Source organism: Aythya marila (genome assembly GCF_965140915.1).
Source record: "Aythya marila genome assembly, chromosome: 5".
Classification (NCBI taxonomy): domain Eukaryota; kingdom Metazoa; phylum Chordata; class Aves; order Anseriformes; family Anatidae; genus Aythya; species Aythya marila.
The window spans coordinates 6,570,502-6,586,580 of record NC_139046.1 but is presented as its reverse complement, the minus strand read 5'-3'; the positions used below and the strand labels follow the sequence as shown (position 1 = coordinate 6,586,580).

At 50.3% G+C, this 16,079-nt stretch overlaps 1 protein-coding gene across 2 annotated transcripts in view; it reads right to left on the bottom strand.

The window, feature by feature from the left end:
• Positions 1 to 11,450: 11,450 nt before the first annotated feature.
• The window catches only part of SYT16 (synaptotagmin 16), a 38,149-nt gene continuing 33,520 nt past the window's right edge, over positions 11,451 to 16,079 (bottom strand). The window contains exon 6 of one of the 2 annotated variants that reach the window (XM_082762481.1): positions 11,451 to 14,209. In XM_082762481.1, coding sequence (XP_082618607.1) covers positions 13,896 to 14,209 — 314 coding nt within the window. In that variant the 3' untranslated portion in view covers positions 11,451 to 13,895. The remainder of the gene's footprint in view (positions 14,210 to 16,079) is intronic. The other variant, XM_082762482.1, reaches the window with a different exon arrangement.

The window sequence follows — 16,079 nt, the reverse complement described above, 5'->3', positions numbered from 1 at the left end:
GTTCCTGGGCTGCAAGGAGACGCAGCAGCACCCAGCCGATGCCTCTCCTCCTGGGGGGAGCATTTAGCAAGGGGCAGTGAGAGCACCTCCTGCTCCGGGTGGGGAGCATAAACAGCTCTGTGCGTGCGTCCCCAGCTCTGCACGCTCACGTGCGTGTGCAGCCACTCACACTTTTAGGTGTGTGAATGAAAAACAAACAGCTCGAACCCCTGCGAAAGAGAGAGAGAAAAGCGGAGCGTGTGCGTGCGTGCCTGTCTCGCAGCTGCAAGACGTCTAAATTTGGATGGTTGCCTCATCCCAGGAGATGACACTCAGCTAACAGGCACCAAACGAGCAGCCACGGACACTTCCCAGAGTCCTGCTTTGGCTACGCCGAGGTGCCTCGGATGCCAGCCACCTTCCCCAGAGCCCCACGCAGCCCGGCCGAGCCGCAGACACCTCTGCAGGACGACCAGCCGAGCCTCCCGCTGGGCTCCTCACCCCTTGCCGAGGCTCAGCAGATCCCAGCTCTCACCCCACAAACCTCCTCCGTGCCGACACCCCACCGGGGAAGCAGAACCAGCAAAACCCCGCTCCTCCCCTCCACCACACGCTCCTCCACGGCCACTCACCCGCCCGGCTGCAGCAGGAGGGCTGCTCCCCGTCCTCCCCTGGCCCCTGCGAGCCGCCGGCTGCTCCTGCTGGCGGTGCTGGCGGTGCTGGCGGTGCTGGCAGCTCCCGGGTCCCCGCAGCACTGAGCCCAGCATCACCCCCGGCCGCAGCGCCGAGACGGGGCCCAGCTGCGCCCCGCGCCGATTGGTCCAGCGGGAGCAGGTGCGGGGCCGTCGCTAGGGGCGTTGCTAGGGGCGTTGCTAGGGGCGTTGCTAGGGGCGTTGCTAGGAGACCGTGACGCTCTGCCCATCACTGGCGGGGCGCGGGGGTGCGGGGATGGGATGGGGATGGGATGGGACAGGACATGGGGATAGGATGGGATGGGATGGGGTGGAACGTGGTGGGATGGGAGGGTACAGGATGGGATGGGATGGGACAAAATGGAATGGGATGGGACAGGACATGGGGATGGGATGGGATGGGATGGGATGGGATGGGGTGGGACGGGGTGGGACGGGACATGGGGATGGGGATGGGATGGGGTGGAACAAGATGGGATGGGATGGAATGGGACGGGACGGGACGGGACGGGACGGGACGGGACGGGACGGGACGGGACAGAACATGGGGATGGGATGGGATGGGATGGAACGGGACATAGGGATGGGATGGGACGGGACATGGGGATGGGATGGGATGGGATAGGATGGGACATGGAGATGGGATGGGAAGGGATGGAATATGGGGATGGGATGGAACAGGATGGGATGAGATGGGATATGGGAAGCAGATGGGGTGGGATGGGACGTGGGGATGGGGTGGAACAAGGTGGGATGGGATGGGGTGGGATGGGACAGGACATGGGGATGGGATGGAAGAGGATGGGATGGGATGGCACATGGGATGGGATGGGATGGGACATGGGAATGGGATGGAACAGGATGGGATGGGATGGGATGGGACATGGGGATGGGATGGGAAGGGATGGGACATGGAGAGTGGATGGGGTGGGATGGGACGAGGGGATGGGGTGGAACGAGGTGGGATGAGATGGGACATGGGGATGGGATGGGATGGGACAGGACTTGGGGATGGGATGGAAGAGGATGGGATGGGATGGGATGGGATGGGATGGGATGGGATGGGACATGGGGATGGGATGGAACAGGGTGGAATGGGGTAAGCACTGATCTATTCGTTTTAGTGACCTGCAATAGGACCCAAGGGAATGGAGTCAAGCTGTGGCTGGACATCAGGAAGAGGTTCTTCACCAAGAGGGTGGCCGCACACTGGAACAGGCTCCGCAGTGACGGAGTCATGGCACCTGGCCTGTTGGAGTTGAAGAAGCCTTTGGACTGTGCTCTTGGTCATACGGTCTGAATTTTTGGGTAGACCTGTGTGGTGCCAGGAGTTGGACTGGATGATCCTTGTGGGTCCCTTCCAACTTGGGATATTCTATGATTCTATTCTATGGGATGGGGTGGGATGCCACAACTCAGAGCTGGAAAAAGGGGTGAGGAGCTGCCCGGGACATCGTGGCAGAGCAGAGGATGGGGATGAGAAATGCCAGAGCTAGGAGGGGACAGCTCTGCTCCAGGCTTCAGGGGTGGAAAGGCAGAAAGTGTCCCGTCTGGGCAGGATGGAGGATGTATGGAGCAGAGAGGCAGCTGCAGGGGAAAAGGAAAAGGGTGCTGGGTGTCTGCCCCAGGATGGGGAGAGGGAAAAATGGGGAGAAAAGTAAGCTGGAAGGAGCTGAGGAAGTGGAGGTTCCAATTTGGGGCTGCTAGCAGTATGAGCTGGGAGCCGAGCTCTGCTGCTGTCCTTCTGGGTCACACTCCTCTTTCCTCCTCCCCCATGCCCACCATCCCCTCTGGGCACACTGGCCTTTGGGATGCCCCATCACGGCACCCTGCTTTGACACACACACTAGTGACCCCAAAAAGAGCTCCCCCACAGCACCCTGAAATGCCATGGGCAGGAATATGGGCTGCTGCATGAGCAGACACCACACAGAAAGACAGCCCAAACCGCCTCTTAGATCAGCCCAGCACCCTGGGATCTGGTCAGCACCCTTCCCGAGGAGAAGGGTGCTCCTTGGGAAGGGTGCCATGAAGAGCAGCCCTGTCTTCGTGGCAGGCTCAAGTCCCAGTTAAGAGCAGCCTCAAACCAGCCACTCCCTCATCTTTGGGCATCTGGTTGCACCGATACGCGGTGCGTGCACACATCTCTGGTCCTTGCAGCTTGAGAAAAGATCAGTCACGGCCACATACTTACTTCAATTATCTCTCAAGTTCTGCTCCTTTTATTGAAAAGTCAAACGAACTCAAACTAATTTCAAATTTGAATTTTCCAGGACAATAGGAAGGCACTGGAATTTAATTGATTTTGATTACCTGCCTTATTATTATGCTGCCAGTAGCGATAGTTCAGGTTGGTGTAATTTTAAATTTACTGTGAGATGAATTTGACATTTCTCTGCTGCTGAATAGAGGACTTGAGCGATGCTTCAGCTCTTCACAAAGATGTCATAATTAATTCAGTAATATCACTTCTGGATACGGAGATAGAAAAGGAAGACACGGCAGCACCTACTCTGCATCTAGGAGCCAAGCGAATGACAGAGTGCGTTACTCCAGTGTTCCCGAAACTGACTGTGATTTTTTTTTAACATTCAACACAATTTCTGCTGCAAAGGCACGTCTTCCCCTCTCCTGTCAGCAAACAAGTGGGACTTACTAGCTGGCAGTAACTCGCAGCCGAGAGGTCAGCTCATCTTCCCCCAGCTGGCTCCAAGAAGAGTTGCCATCCCCTGAGAAGCCCAGAGCAAATTCTTCCAAAATCCAAACCTCGCTGCTGTTCTTTGACCCCTTTCTGAGGGGGCAGAGAGCACAGGGAAACAGAGTCCCTGCTAAGACAAAGCAGTGGTCACACGACCTGAAGGGAGATGCACAGCAGCTGCTCCATCCCATCCCATCCCATCCCATCCCATCCCATCCCATCCCATCCCATCCCATCCCATCCCATCCCATCCCATCCCATCCCATCCCACCCCACCCCACCCCACCCCATCCCATCCCCTGCATTGCCATGGGATGTGAGCAGCCCCCCTCTCCCAGGGGAAGGAGCTTTCCCCCCCTGCCAGGGATGCCCGCTCAGGAGTCACTGCCCAGCTGAAGCGCACGTTGTTTTCGTGCAGTGGAAATTAAACAGACCCGTGAACTGGGACCAAAGTCTCTATTGACAGTGATATTATTTGAAAAGATAAGACTTCAAATGCGCACTGCACGAGATAAAACCCGGGCAAGCAGACAATAGAAGAGTAGCTTTTTTTTTTTTTTTTTTTTTTTTTAATTCTTTGGAAAGCAAGATTGCCTAGCACAGTCAGCGCTGTAATAAAATAATAAACATATTTTAAAATGGTTTAGGGCAATTGGGAACATAAAAAGAAAGAAAAATGAAAAACAAACAAAACCATTAGCATTTACTTTACTCCAACTGCCTCACAGAATTAGAGAAGATTGGTTTCTTCATCTCCAAAGAGTTACATCTCCTCCAGCCAGCTGTTGAGGGCCAGTGCACGAAATGAATGTGCTGTCTGACCTGAAGCACCACGCACCCAAAGGACGGGTGCAGGAGCAGCAGCCCTGCCAGGCGCCGGGCACCTGCAGACACGCCGTGTGTCTGAACACAGCCCGAGCTCCGCTGGCACAAAGCTTTAGGCATGCAGAAAGTGTTTTAAAATGATAAAATGTACCTGAAACGCTTGACGTCCACACCCGACACGCCGAGCAGTGTCCACCAGCAGTGTACCTGGTGTGCCTTGCTCCGGTTTCTCCCCCTGGCCTGGCCCGTTCGGCTGCCCCAGCCCACAAAATCCCCCAAATCTTCCCCTCGTCCCAGCACATCGGGACGTGCAGATCCAGCTGCCAGAGCCCTGCAGCTGCTGGCCCACCACGGAGGGTCTGAGCAGCCTGGGCCCAGCCCTGCCCGCAGCCTGCAAGGCCAGGTCCTTTTGGCTTTTCCAGCCTTAGAACTCTGCCTTTCTACCCTTTTCTGTTGGTATTTTGGGATCTGCTGGGGGCTGTTTTGTTTCGTCGCCCTGTTTACATTTAAAAAATCAATAGTGAGACAACAGAAGCCAGCTGGGGAGCAACAGAGCAAATGAACACCTTTCTTATACACGTTTCCACTCTTTCCCCAAATCCCACCGCAGCCCCTCGGCCACCTCCAGCCCCACCAGGGGCAGCACACGGAGCGGGGCCGGGGCTGCACCCCATGGCCTCTGCCAGGTAACGCAAGTCATAGACACGTAATTGGCTTCAAGACGTTCACCCTTCCCTCAGCTGTGCTTGAAATTGGCCAAACCGTTCAGAAACGGTGACGATGGGGGAGAGACTGGCGAGGAGACAGATGGCAGACAGCTCAGCTTCCCCAGCCCAAACCGAGCTGATGGAGACGTGGGAATGCTTTCGCCCTCTCATGCAAAATGATATCACTCTTTCGTTGAAATTCAAGACTCGGCTTCCCGACATTAAAAATGTGACTTCTCCACCTGGCCAGAATGGGGATGACATCAGGGCTATCTTGGCAAAACAGCACTTGGTGCTTTGCCAAGGAACGAAGCAGCTCCGAGCGGTGGATTAACATGCAGCTGGAGGAAGAGCAGAATAATGGGAACACAACAAAACAAAACAGAGCCTGGCGTTTGCAGGGAATCAAGGGTGGGAGACGGGCAGCATGAATTGTAAATGCGTTGCAGAAAAATGCATGGGGAAACGGTGTGCTGTCAGCCAGCCCAGATTTGCACCAGCAGGGTGGGTTTTTTTGGGCTGGGTTTGCCGCACGCCCTGGCTGGGCTCGTGCAGCCACTGCTGGGGCATCTGGAGGGAGAAGCCACCAGGAGAAGGAGCTATTTCTGGGCCGGCCCTGGAGAGCCAGCCCCACAGGTGCCAGCAGGGATTCAGAAGTCCTGGTTCCTCCTAATAAACCACCGCTCTTGGTGCTCTCCTTCAAAATCACCCCCAGTTCAGAATCATTGATTCTGAATTATTATTTAACTTTCGTCTTTTCCTAGCTTAACACGGCCGTGGATTACATCTGCTACCTGACAGAAGCATACTGCAAGCAAGCAAAGCATGATTGAGGGTATTTGCAGGCCATATGGCCACCAGACAGGGACAGGTCTCCCACCACCACAGTGCTGTGCCCGGCCTCGTGTCAGCCCAACCACCATGGTCCAGAACAAGGGACCGAGCAAATGCAGAAGACACGGCTAACCAGGAGCAGCTCTCATGGGAAAGACAACTTTCAAGCTCCTGGCTCCATTTCCAAAGCAAAACACATCCTCCCCTTGGCCACCCCGGCCACAGGGGGCACCCAGAGCCCCCCCTATCCCCCTGTCCATCCGTGCAGACAGACAGGGGGACAGAGGGGGCACATTCCCATTCCCCCCAGCCATGCATTATGCACCGGCCACCTGCATCTTTGTTCTGAACACAATGCGTGCGCCTCTCCTAGATGCATATTCACTCGGATCTGCCACAACAAGAACGCCGCGCTGGTTCTTGCATGTCTACATGAGCCATCTGCCTCCAGTTTATTGATAAAAACCTGGAGCGGCATTGCTCACCGAAACAAAACAGGAGTGCTGGTGAGGTGTGGATGGTTGTGTGTGTGTGGGGGTAATTTCAGCCCAGAATTCTGCAGAAACTGAGTTTAATGCTTTTTTTTTTTTTTCTTTCTCCCCAGTCAGATATCATCTAGACATTAGTATTCCTAACACAGCATATAATTAGCGAGAGGCAATATATTGTATGATCATGCACGTTAACACTTAAGTAGAATAAAAATGTTTCATTGTCAAGTACATGAAAAGCTAAGAATAAACCCATATCACTCTTCCTGTTGAATATCCAAACATCTTTTCATCGTATTTTTCATCTTTCTTTTTTTTTTTTTTTATCACAGTTTTGCACTTCAGCTTATCTCTTCCAGTCCCACACGTAGCAAGTGAAACGATGCTCATACCATTCCCGTGGCCTCACCAGTCAGCACCAGTCATCCACTAGCTAGAAAGGAGGTACAATTTTCAGTGCAATCTTTGAACTTTATGAAAACTAAAAGGGTACATGAATTTGTTCCGTGTAACCTTCAGAGCAGAGCAGTTCTCCTTTTATAGACATATTTATAAATCGGCAATAAATCCAAGCTCTACAAGACCTGCTTTTATAGAGACAGGAGTTAGAGAGCTGGCATTTGTATTAATTTGTCCATATTGATGTGATGTTAAGTGATCGATTTATAGAGGATACATCGTGTTTCCTGGGAAAGGAGAGCTAAGACCTGTGTAACTCCTGACGCACACTCAGCCACAGGTCACTCCGCATTTCTTGGTGTACCAACCAGCCCAAGGACATGACGGCAGAGAAGGAAGGAAAATCACCCAGGGGATTATTCCAAGCACCAGAGGGAGGTGCAGGGACTGAGCTCGCTGTGCTGCCTGATGCCAAGGCACCCCAAAAGCTCTGGCATCCACCTGCCAAGCAGCTGGAGATGAAACACTATCACATCCCAGGGCATGTACAAGAGAGGCCATGCACACCTTGGCCAGAGAATCCACCAAGGCCAGCAGTAAATGCAGCCAAGGGGCTACGAAGACCCATCCCTGCCAGAAAAGTGCATTGTTCCAATAGAGAAAGAAGCCAATATGCACTAAAAATGACTTATTATGTACAGTGTGCTTAAATCAACAGTCGAACGTACATTGAAATGTGCTTCATGCAAATGCCCGGGGGCACTCTACCATAAAGAACGTTTTTATATACACATGTATAAATGCCACGCAATATTTAAATGCTAAGTCTACCAAATGATTACTCCACTTACTCTTCATGACAAGCAGGAGGCAAAACTCTCTGCTGGGAAAGAGTCGATGGAGTTACAACAGGGAATAGAGCCCAGCAAGACAAAAAACACAGCCGCGCCAGCAGAGGCCAACAGGAGGGATGTGGGACTGGATTAATTGGAAACCTTGTGCTTGAGATGCCACATAGTGACAGCAGGAGATCGGAGAACAGGTTTTATCCTGAGCACCATGAATGTAAAATATTGCTGCCAGGCACGGCCCTGACTTGGAGCAAATCTCTACTGATATTAATGAAAGGCTGGGAGATGGCACGGTGGAGGTGGTGTGAAGGAAAGCACCTGGAAAGTGTTAACAAGACACAACAGGGATGAGGAAAACTGGCAAAATTATATGATTTTTCCCAGCTGTTAATGAGAAGAGAAGTTTGCAATGTTCTCGCAAGTCTGAGAAATGAAGGGAGAGGGAATCATTTGGCACGGTAAGATGCCTTCCCTGGAGGTGAAGGGTAATTAATGGTCGTGGGACTCAGCAAAGAATTCAGTTTGTGTCTGATTCCTTCTCGTTCTTCACCCATGGCCAGAACAGCTTTTGGTCTCACTCCTCTAGTTCAGATCCACCCACAATGTGTACAAAGTTACAGGGGCTCCTCCAGAGCATTTGGTACCCCCGTGGTGCTGGTCTGCCACAGTCAGCAGGGGCTGGGAGGTCACCACGTCCTCACCTCCTCACACCTGCAGCTCCCCTGGGAGCTGAGATTCCTGTTAAACCATACTTTTGATGAGCACGGCCCAAGACTCTGCTCTCAAATTTTCTGAAGAGATGAGCATCATTGGATCTCCATGGTTCCCATCTGGCTCTTGGGTCTCCTCTTGAACTTTTTCCAGTCTCAGCTGCCCACTGCTCCGTGCTGGTGATGGGGGGGACACGTGGCTGTGTGCTGTGCAAGACAGCACTGAGCACCACAACCACCTGCATCGCTCCCTCTGGCCCCATCTGCGTCCCCTCAACTGGGCCCAGGCCCAAATGATGATCGAACACATCTCAAGTGGCCTTTTACCTGCCGTATCCAGATGCTGTTTTCCCTGATTTTCCTTCCCTTGAGAATTGGGGGAGCAGAGGGAAGCAACCTGGCCTTCAGCCATCTGATTTGGGGAGCAGAGGATGCACAGCCTGCAGCTCTCCTGCTGCACCCTCTTCCGTAGGGGTGGTTTGCGTGGAGAAGAGAGGGATTGTAACGCTAGAGGAGATGAATTTTAACACTAGAAGAGATGAATGGTAGCTACCAAGTTTGTTATCCAGGCTATCCAGTATTGACCTATATCTGCTTCATAAAGGTGAAAAAACACGGATAGCTGCGTGGGTTGAGCAGGAACATCTTCCTGCTGCCAGCTGGCAAACAGCTTGGGGATTACAGCATGAGGATTAATAGCCTTTGTCATTTGTAAGTGCAGATGCTAACCTTACTCACATGACGGACTGATCTTCTTTGGATTCGGTGCCTGTTTGCTGTTCCAGAAAGATGACCTTGGGCTGCTGTGAGAGACAAAATATTTACACTTTCATTTCTTAAGGCCCACAGCGCAGGCTGCGGGAAGACACGCGCTCACTCTGGGCAGGAGGAGGAGGGGAAAAAAAAAAAAAGCTGTATGCCTTGTGTATGCCTTCAGCAGCTCTGGGGCTAAGGGGTTGTGGTGAGAAATACCAAACCCACAGGTCTGCAGCAGCGCAAGCACCCAGCCTTCCCTCCCCCTGTCCTGGCCACTGCTGGGGGTTTTCACTTCTTGCACAACTTCTTCCACGTCGTGCCTGCTAAATCCGCACCAGATCCCAAATAAACACTTAAATCAGCCACACTGAACTCCAGGCTCTAAGACCTGCCAGCATCTGGGTGTGTTTATTGCTGAAGAAGACCAGCCGGACACCAGCGGCCTACCTCCAGCATGGTCCCTCAGGCAGCTGCTCGCCCCGCCGCCATGCCCCGCGGCAGGCCGTAGGCTTTGCTTGGCCTCCACGTCCACCTTTGTGGCAGAGGGCAGGAGGCAGCCGAGAGATGAAATGCAGCGATCACACAGATTAAAGACGATGATAAATTTGGGAGTGGAAGGAAAGCTCTGCAGGCATGCTAGCTGCAAGGTCAGCGCCAGCCGAAGGAGAAAGCGAACCACCACCAGAGGAAGCGCCTGCTCCTCTGCCAGGCTGCCGCCGTCGGCTTTGTGCTGGAGAAATGATCAATAGCAGCTGGCAGCCCCTGGCTCTGCGAGTCCAAGAACATCTGAAGACGTTCACAATTGAAGATCAGTCGATTATGTAAAGCACCCGGCAACTCCTCGGGATCTGCAGCCGCTAAAAATACCCGCAGGCATTGTCCGCGCGCCCCAGGAACCGCGCACCCCGCGCCACCCCGCGAGGGAAACGCAGGCAAGCCGGAGCGAGCAGGACACAGCAGGGCCCAAGTAATTAAAGACAGCGGCAGAAAGGAAACCCAGGCTCATCAGACGGCCCAGCAGACAGCCCAGAGGAAGGCTTTACAAAGGGGCACTTCAGTTAGTTGTCGCTGCAGCGCCGCGGGCTAAAAGAGGTTCTCATTTCTGCGGGCATCAGTTGAAAGTCAGCATTACTGCAGAGAATACAAACGCGGTGAGATCACTCTGCTCTGCTGTCGATACACATTAAAAACAAAACAAAATGTAAAATAACAGCAGAGTGCCGAGCAGGACAGGGGCGTGCTGGCTGGAGAGAGACCAAGGAGGGAGCAGACTGCAGCTAGCCAAATGATGCTGCTGGAGGTATAGAGATGTACCCAGAGCACTTGCCCACAGCGCTCTGGGCTTATGCCAGTGCTGTTAGCTCCTTCCCACACAATGGTTTTGTGGGTTTGGGAGCTTTTTTTTTCCACCACTCCCCAAGAGAAGAAAATTCAAACGAGCTCTTAGGGGATTCCAGACAAGAGAATCAAAAGGAGATGGATTACCTTAGAAAATGTGTCAGGAAACTTGCACAGGGAGGATGTGCAAGTGCCCAAGCACTCCCAGAAACCAGGTCAGCCTCTGATCGCCCCATGGCCTCCCTCCTCTCCAGGAGCCCCACAGAAGCAGAGAATGGCCGTCAGCATCCATGTGGATGGAGGCTGGCAGAGCACTGGGCTCCAGGTCCAACGCCAATGGAGAGCTAAGTGCATGGCCAGATTCCCAAGGAATGGAAGTACTTCTGGAAATTCAGTCTTCTCAGCCCCTTCTAAAAGTAACAAGGGTTTAAGACAGTGACTGAAAGGGCAGTGGTATTTACATGAGAAAGACCGGGAGCACAAGGCCAGCCTGTATCAATATTAGCAATGACTAATTCGAACTGTCAATAGGAAGAATTACGGGAGCTCTGGTATAAAGGGGAGCTGCTGCAAAGCCTTCTTCATTTCACAGATACTCAACACTGCAAGGAGAAATAAACCAAAAAAGCAACAACCCCCCCAAACTAGAGCTCGTAAGCATGAGCACCTCCAACACTGTTCATCCCAAGATTCCTAAATCCCTCTGGGCTTCAGGAGGAATTTAATGAACCTCACAAACGTACTGCTCAAGGCATGGATGTGCCAGCGGGTTTAGCAGCAGCTCCAAAATAATAAAAATAAAAAAAATCAGTGCTTCCCTTGCCTCATCCCTTTTTCCGTCGCTCCAAGTTCTTCCTGAAAACATCAGGCCAAAATGCCGTTGCAATGATGCAGGAAGCTACTGCATCTGAGAGAGAAGTTTTAACATGCTCAGATATTAGCTGACTCCAAGTATCCTGCCTCCCACTATTCTACAGTGAAAATATATCTTAAAATTCAATTTCCCTTATGCTGTATCTTCAGAGAAGATGTAGATATGAAAACAGCATGGAAGTCCAAAACCAGTTTACTTCATTGCTTTTTAAAATGGTCTTTTCCAAGATTTCTTTTTAATCAGACAATTAAAAACCTGGGTTATCTCCAGTTCAGTTCTGAAACATACTTTCGAGTTATGCTTTTCCCTTAGCTAATCATTAAATTAAGAGTAAGCAATACTTTGCAAGTTCAAGAAGTAACTAAGAGAATCTTAGTAAGTTTATTATACACACACATTTCAGATAATAAAATTGCTTATAAACACTTGCATATATATACATTTTGTGCAGTTCAGGAAAAACAGATGCAGAGATTGGAAAACATCTGAAATCAGCAAATGCACCTTTTGAATTGGGCTGTTTCCTGTGCTTTTTTTTTTTTTTTTTCCAGAAGAAAAGTACATGGTAAAAGAAGAACAGTCCGACCTGTTCTGCTCATTACCACTCATATGCTCATTTTCTCTCCTATTGGTAATACAGCAGTGTTAACAGTGCAGTCAAAAACGTAGTTGTGTTTGGGTTAGATCCTGCTTTGTGATACAAAGCTCCAGTAGTGCAAAGCAGACATTATGCCAGCTTATCAAGGCAGTGGAGGACAGCCCTCCTGCATAGGACACCCACCAGTCTCACTGGAAATGGTGCTCAGACAGGTAAGTGTAAGATTTTCTGTAACCATGACCTGTAGGACAATTTGTCTCACCTATACCAGCAGTCCTTCTCCCTACAGATTATTCTGTCTTGTTGGACTGCCCCGTGAGGGCGAACAAAGCCTGTTTGCACCACATCAAGTGATAACCCAGGTCTAGCACTTCACAGGGTGTGAGGCAAACCAGCACCCAGGCTCAGTTTTGGTTAAAAAAGCCAGTGCCCAAACTTGCACTGGTTAGATCTGCACAGCACCATTGAAGGGAAGGAGACAATTGTGGTGCAGGAGGGAGAGTTTGGTGCCAGGTCTCAGTAAACAATAAAAACAAAACATGAGGTGATTCAGGACTGAGAAACCTTTTCAGCAAAATATTTCCCATCTTGCTACCATCAGCAGGAATGAAGAAAGCCATTCCTCTCCTAAAGAGAGCAGGGAATCAAAATCAGGCCGCTGACAGAGTTTGAATGTCTTGGCACCTTACTGTCTACGTACCATCACTGCACAAGAGGATGAACATCCTCTGCTGTGCCACACGCAGCTTTGCAACAGCAAACGACTGCTAAACGTTCAATAGTGAGGCAGCAGACGAAGACGTGTCCCTATCCATTGACTCCACGACTTTAACTCACAGAGACAGGAAAAAAGATTAAAATGGAAAATGACAAAACTGAATCTGAAGAGTAACTACATAAAAGTGTCATCACCTCATCCAGCAAGCCTGCTCCTTGCACTGGTTTCAGTCAGAGGCAGGAAACGTAAAACTTTTCTCCGGTGTTGGTTCGGCAGAGCCAGCACCCCCTCTAGGAGGGGTCCCCCGGATCCTGTTTCTTGCCTGTAGGAGAGCTTGCCCCAGCGATGAGGTGATGTGGTCTGGCATTCCCTGCTGCTCAGCATGCCAAAAATGGTCCCTTTTCAGATCCCCAGAAGACATTACAGGATAGAACATTTGAACAAGAGCCCCCAGAGAACTTGAATTGTGCTTAACTGAATGAGAGAAACCACGGCCAGAAAGCCATTCTGCATGCTGCTCACAGGAATGCTTTTCTGAATGAACCTCACTTTTACAGAGCAAAGTAACACATGGCCAAAACGATGCAGGAAAGTGTGATTCAGGCACAAAGGTGGATGTGCAGCTTGTTCTGGTCTTTCTTTTTTTTTTTTTTTTTTTGGTATCCATGATGACAGAAGCCATGAACTTCAAGTAAGCATCTAAACATGCGTTGTATAACTGCGATATAAAACCGATGCCAGTTACCTCTCATGCACGCCTATGGCAATACAGGCTAACAAGTGCACAGGGTGCCTCATTAAAAATATTTGTGGTATTAAGTCCTAATGAATAATATCAACTGTTAGTACAGGAAACAGTAGTAATGCCTAGGCACTTAAAAGTTGACAGAGAATTTAACAGTGTTTTCCCATGCTGCCTGAAAAATCCAGTCCATAGTGGTACCAAATGCTTATTTCTAGGACTCAAAAACGTGGTAATAAGAGAGAGAACGTGATCTGCATGCAGTTTAGCCTATCTGAGCTATCTGCCTGTCAAGAATGTTTGCAAACTTCATTAATATAAATAAGGGAATGAAGAGAGAATTTACCCCAGAAGAAAACAGCATCAAAATCAGACTGCGATGGTTAGGCCTGTGACAAAATGAGCAAGACAAGGCCCAAAGAGAGGATTCTGTAGGCTTGCCCTTTGCTTTTCGCTTGGGATAATTATTTGGATATGGAAAATGCAGGGCAACCTGCAAAGACAAGAAGTAAACTTGCTTCCCAGGCCTTGCCATTTGCAATGCTCATGGCAGATGACATTGACAGTCAAGTTGAAGCGTACAAGACCTGGCAGAGCACAGTGCTTGCCATGGGATAGCTGCTTCCCGCTGATTGGGATCACAACCCACGGGTCCCAGAACCTGCAGGCTGCCCCCGTAACCATTAGGACTCGAGCAGCGTGTGCCACCTGCAGACCTGCGTCCCCTTCGATTCCTTCATTTCCTGCCAGTGACTTTGCTCTTCCTGCCCGCTGCTGTTCTGCCCCATGGAAATCCAGCCGACCATCTCCTTGCGCTTCATGCTGCGCTTGTTGTATATGGAGATCATGAGCGTGACGTCGGAGAGCTGGAAGAGGGCAACCTGGAAGATGAAAGTTTCCTTGTAGACGGGGTTGGGCTGTCCTCGGCGGATGGAGGTCTTGCAGCGAGACATCTCCTGGCCCATGGAGTTGAGCAGGCAGAGCTTTCCATAGGTGTCTAGGACAAAACAGAGGGAAGAAAATGTTTGGAATGGTTAACAGACTAAACAAAAGCCCCAAGTCATCAAAAAAGAAGCCAAAACACTCAAAGCAGTGCAGCTTTGTCTGCACTGCAAAACAGATGAGTTCTGGGATGATCTCCATGGTAAAATCCATGGGATAAGACGCAGCAGATGACAGCACCCCTTGGACTTCCTCATATTTAGCTGGGGAGAAGAAAGGAAAAAAACAGTGCTTCAGGCCATTCTCCTGGAAAATGCAGGAAATCTGGTTCCCAAGCCTAGGAAACCTGCCTAAAACTAACTGAAACCATGAGCATCTCTGTGGATTCTCCACGACAAACGGTGCATCTGCACCTTCCCTTCCTCTCCCTCACAACAAAGCTTCTTTCGAGCTGTCCTACCACGGCTTCCCTTGGCTTCACTGTCACTATCATTTGGGGAAAAAAAAAAAAAAAAAGCCTCTACAAAAAGCCTCTACGACCTATTATTTGAAACAGCAAATGAAAAGGGTGCTGAAAAAGAAGGAAAAGAAACCTGCATGTGCAGTGAAATGATTTCATCTCACACAATGGTTTCAAAGCCTGTTCTACATTTTTGTCTTATTTTTTTGGTGGCCTCAATTGTATTCACTATTTAAGCCAATGTAAGGAGTAAAAAATGATCAGTAAATAAAGGGAAGGGATGGTTTAATTCGATGTTCCTATAAATCCACCCTTCAAACTCTTGCTGCCTCCAGTATTAACTGTTTCACCTCGGTACGTGGTGGTCTCAGGCAGAGCTCTGCAGCCCCATAGCCCCACCTGTGTGCAATCTTTCGCCTCGCTCTGCAGGCGATGGTAGCAGATCACTTGGCCAGAAAAAGCCTTTCCTAACCCCTCTGTAAATCTGTGCCTGGGTTTCTGCAAGCGATTATTATTTCAGAGTGCGCTGAAGATAGGAAATAAATAACAAGCCGTGGTCTCTTGTCTACAGCATGTCTATCCTCTTCTGTTCCTGTTTGATGTGCTATTTTACGCACTTATCTGCTGAGCGACACAAGGTGTGAAATTACACTTCAGGTGTGAAAACACTTCTGTGTCTCCAAAGCAGGGCTCGCCGCTCCTCAAACTGTTCCGCTGAAAAAGCTGTCAGGAGACTGACAATCGAGGAGCAATTTGTGAGCCTGCACAGCTGTACAGCTATCGAGTTACTGCAGGGAAAGTTCAGCCCAATCATTAGCTAGCGGGGCCAACTTGGCTCCCAACACAACGCTGGAGATGAGTAAACCATGCCAGCAAAGACCTACTCGTTAGACAGAAAAGCGGAGCTCTGACGTAAAAAGAGTTTGCTGATTGTAGCTGGGAAGGAAAGAGCTGCTTCACCGCGAGCTGATTTCCCAAGAGGAGGGCTGATTCCCACAGGAACATTCGACTCAAATCCCTCGGGTGATGCCGAGGGGCTGAGATCTGGAACGACTTCAGACCCATCAGAAACGAAACGCGCAGGAGAGGACTCTGCTCAAGCTCAACTCAACGTGAAACCAAGCCAGATAACCACCAGGCACAATTTCTTGCCATACTCACAGAGATGTCACTTTATTTTGCTCTAACAAACCAAAACGTGCACTGAAGCACCAGGATCACCAAGGTTGGAAAGACCTCCACGATCATTTAATCCCTCACCTGGACATCCTGGCTGCAGGGAGCTCCCCTGAATTCAAGATAAATGGGGAGTAAGGTGTTTTTTTTTTCTTTACTTTTTTTTCTTTTTTCATTGTGAGGACAAATTTCAAAGCAGCCAGAAACTCAGCCAGGCTGATTTTTGGACACAAACAAGCAGCTAAGTAGGACAATTCCCTGCTTAAACTCCAAACTGCCTTTCCTTTAA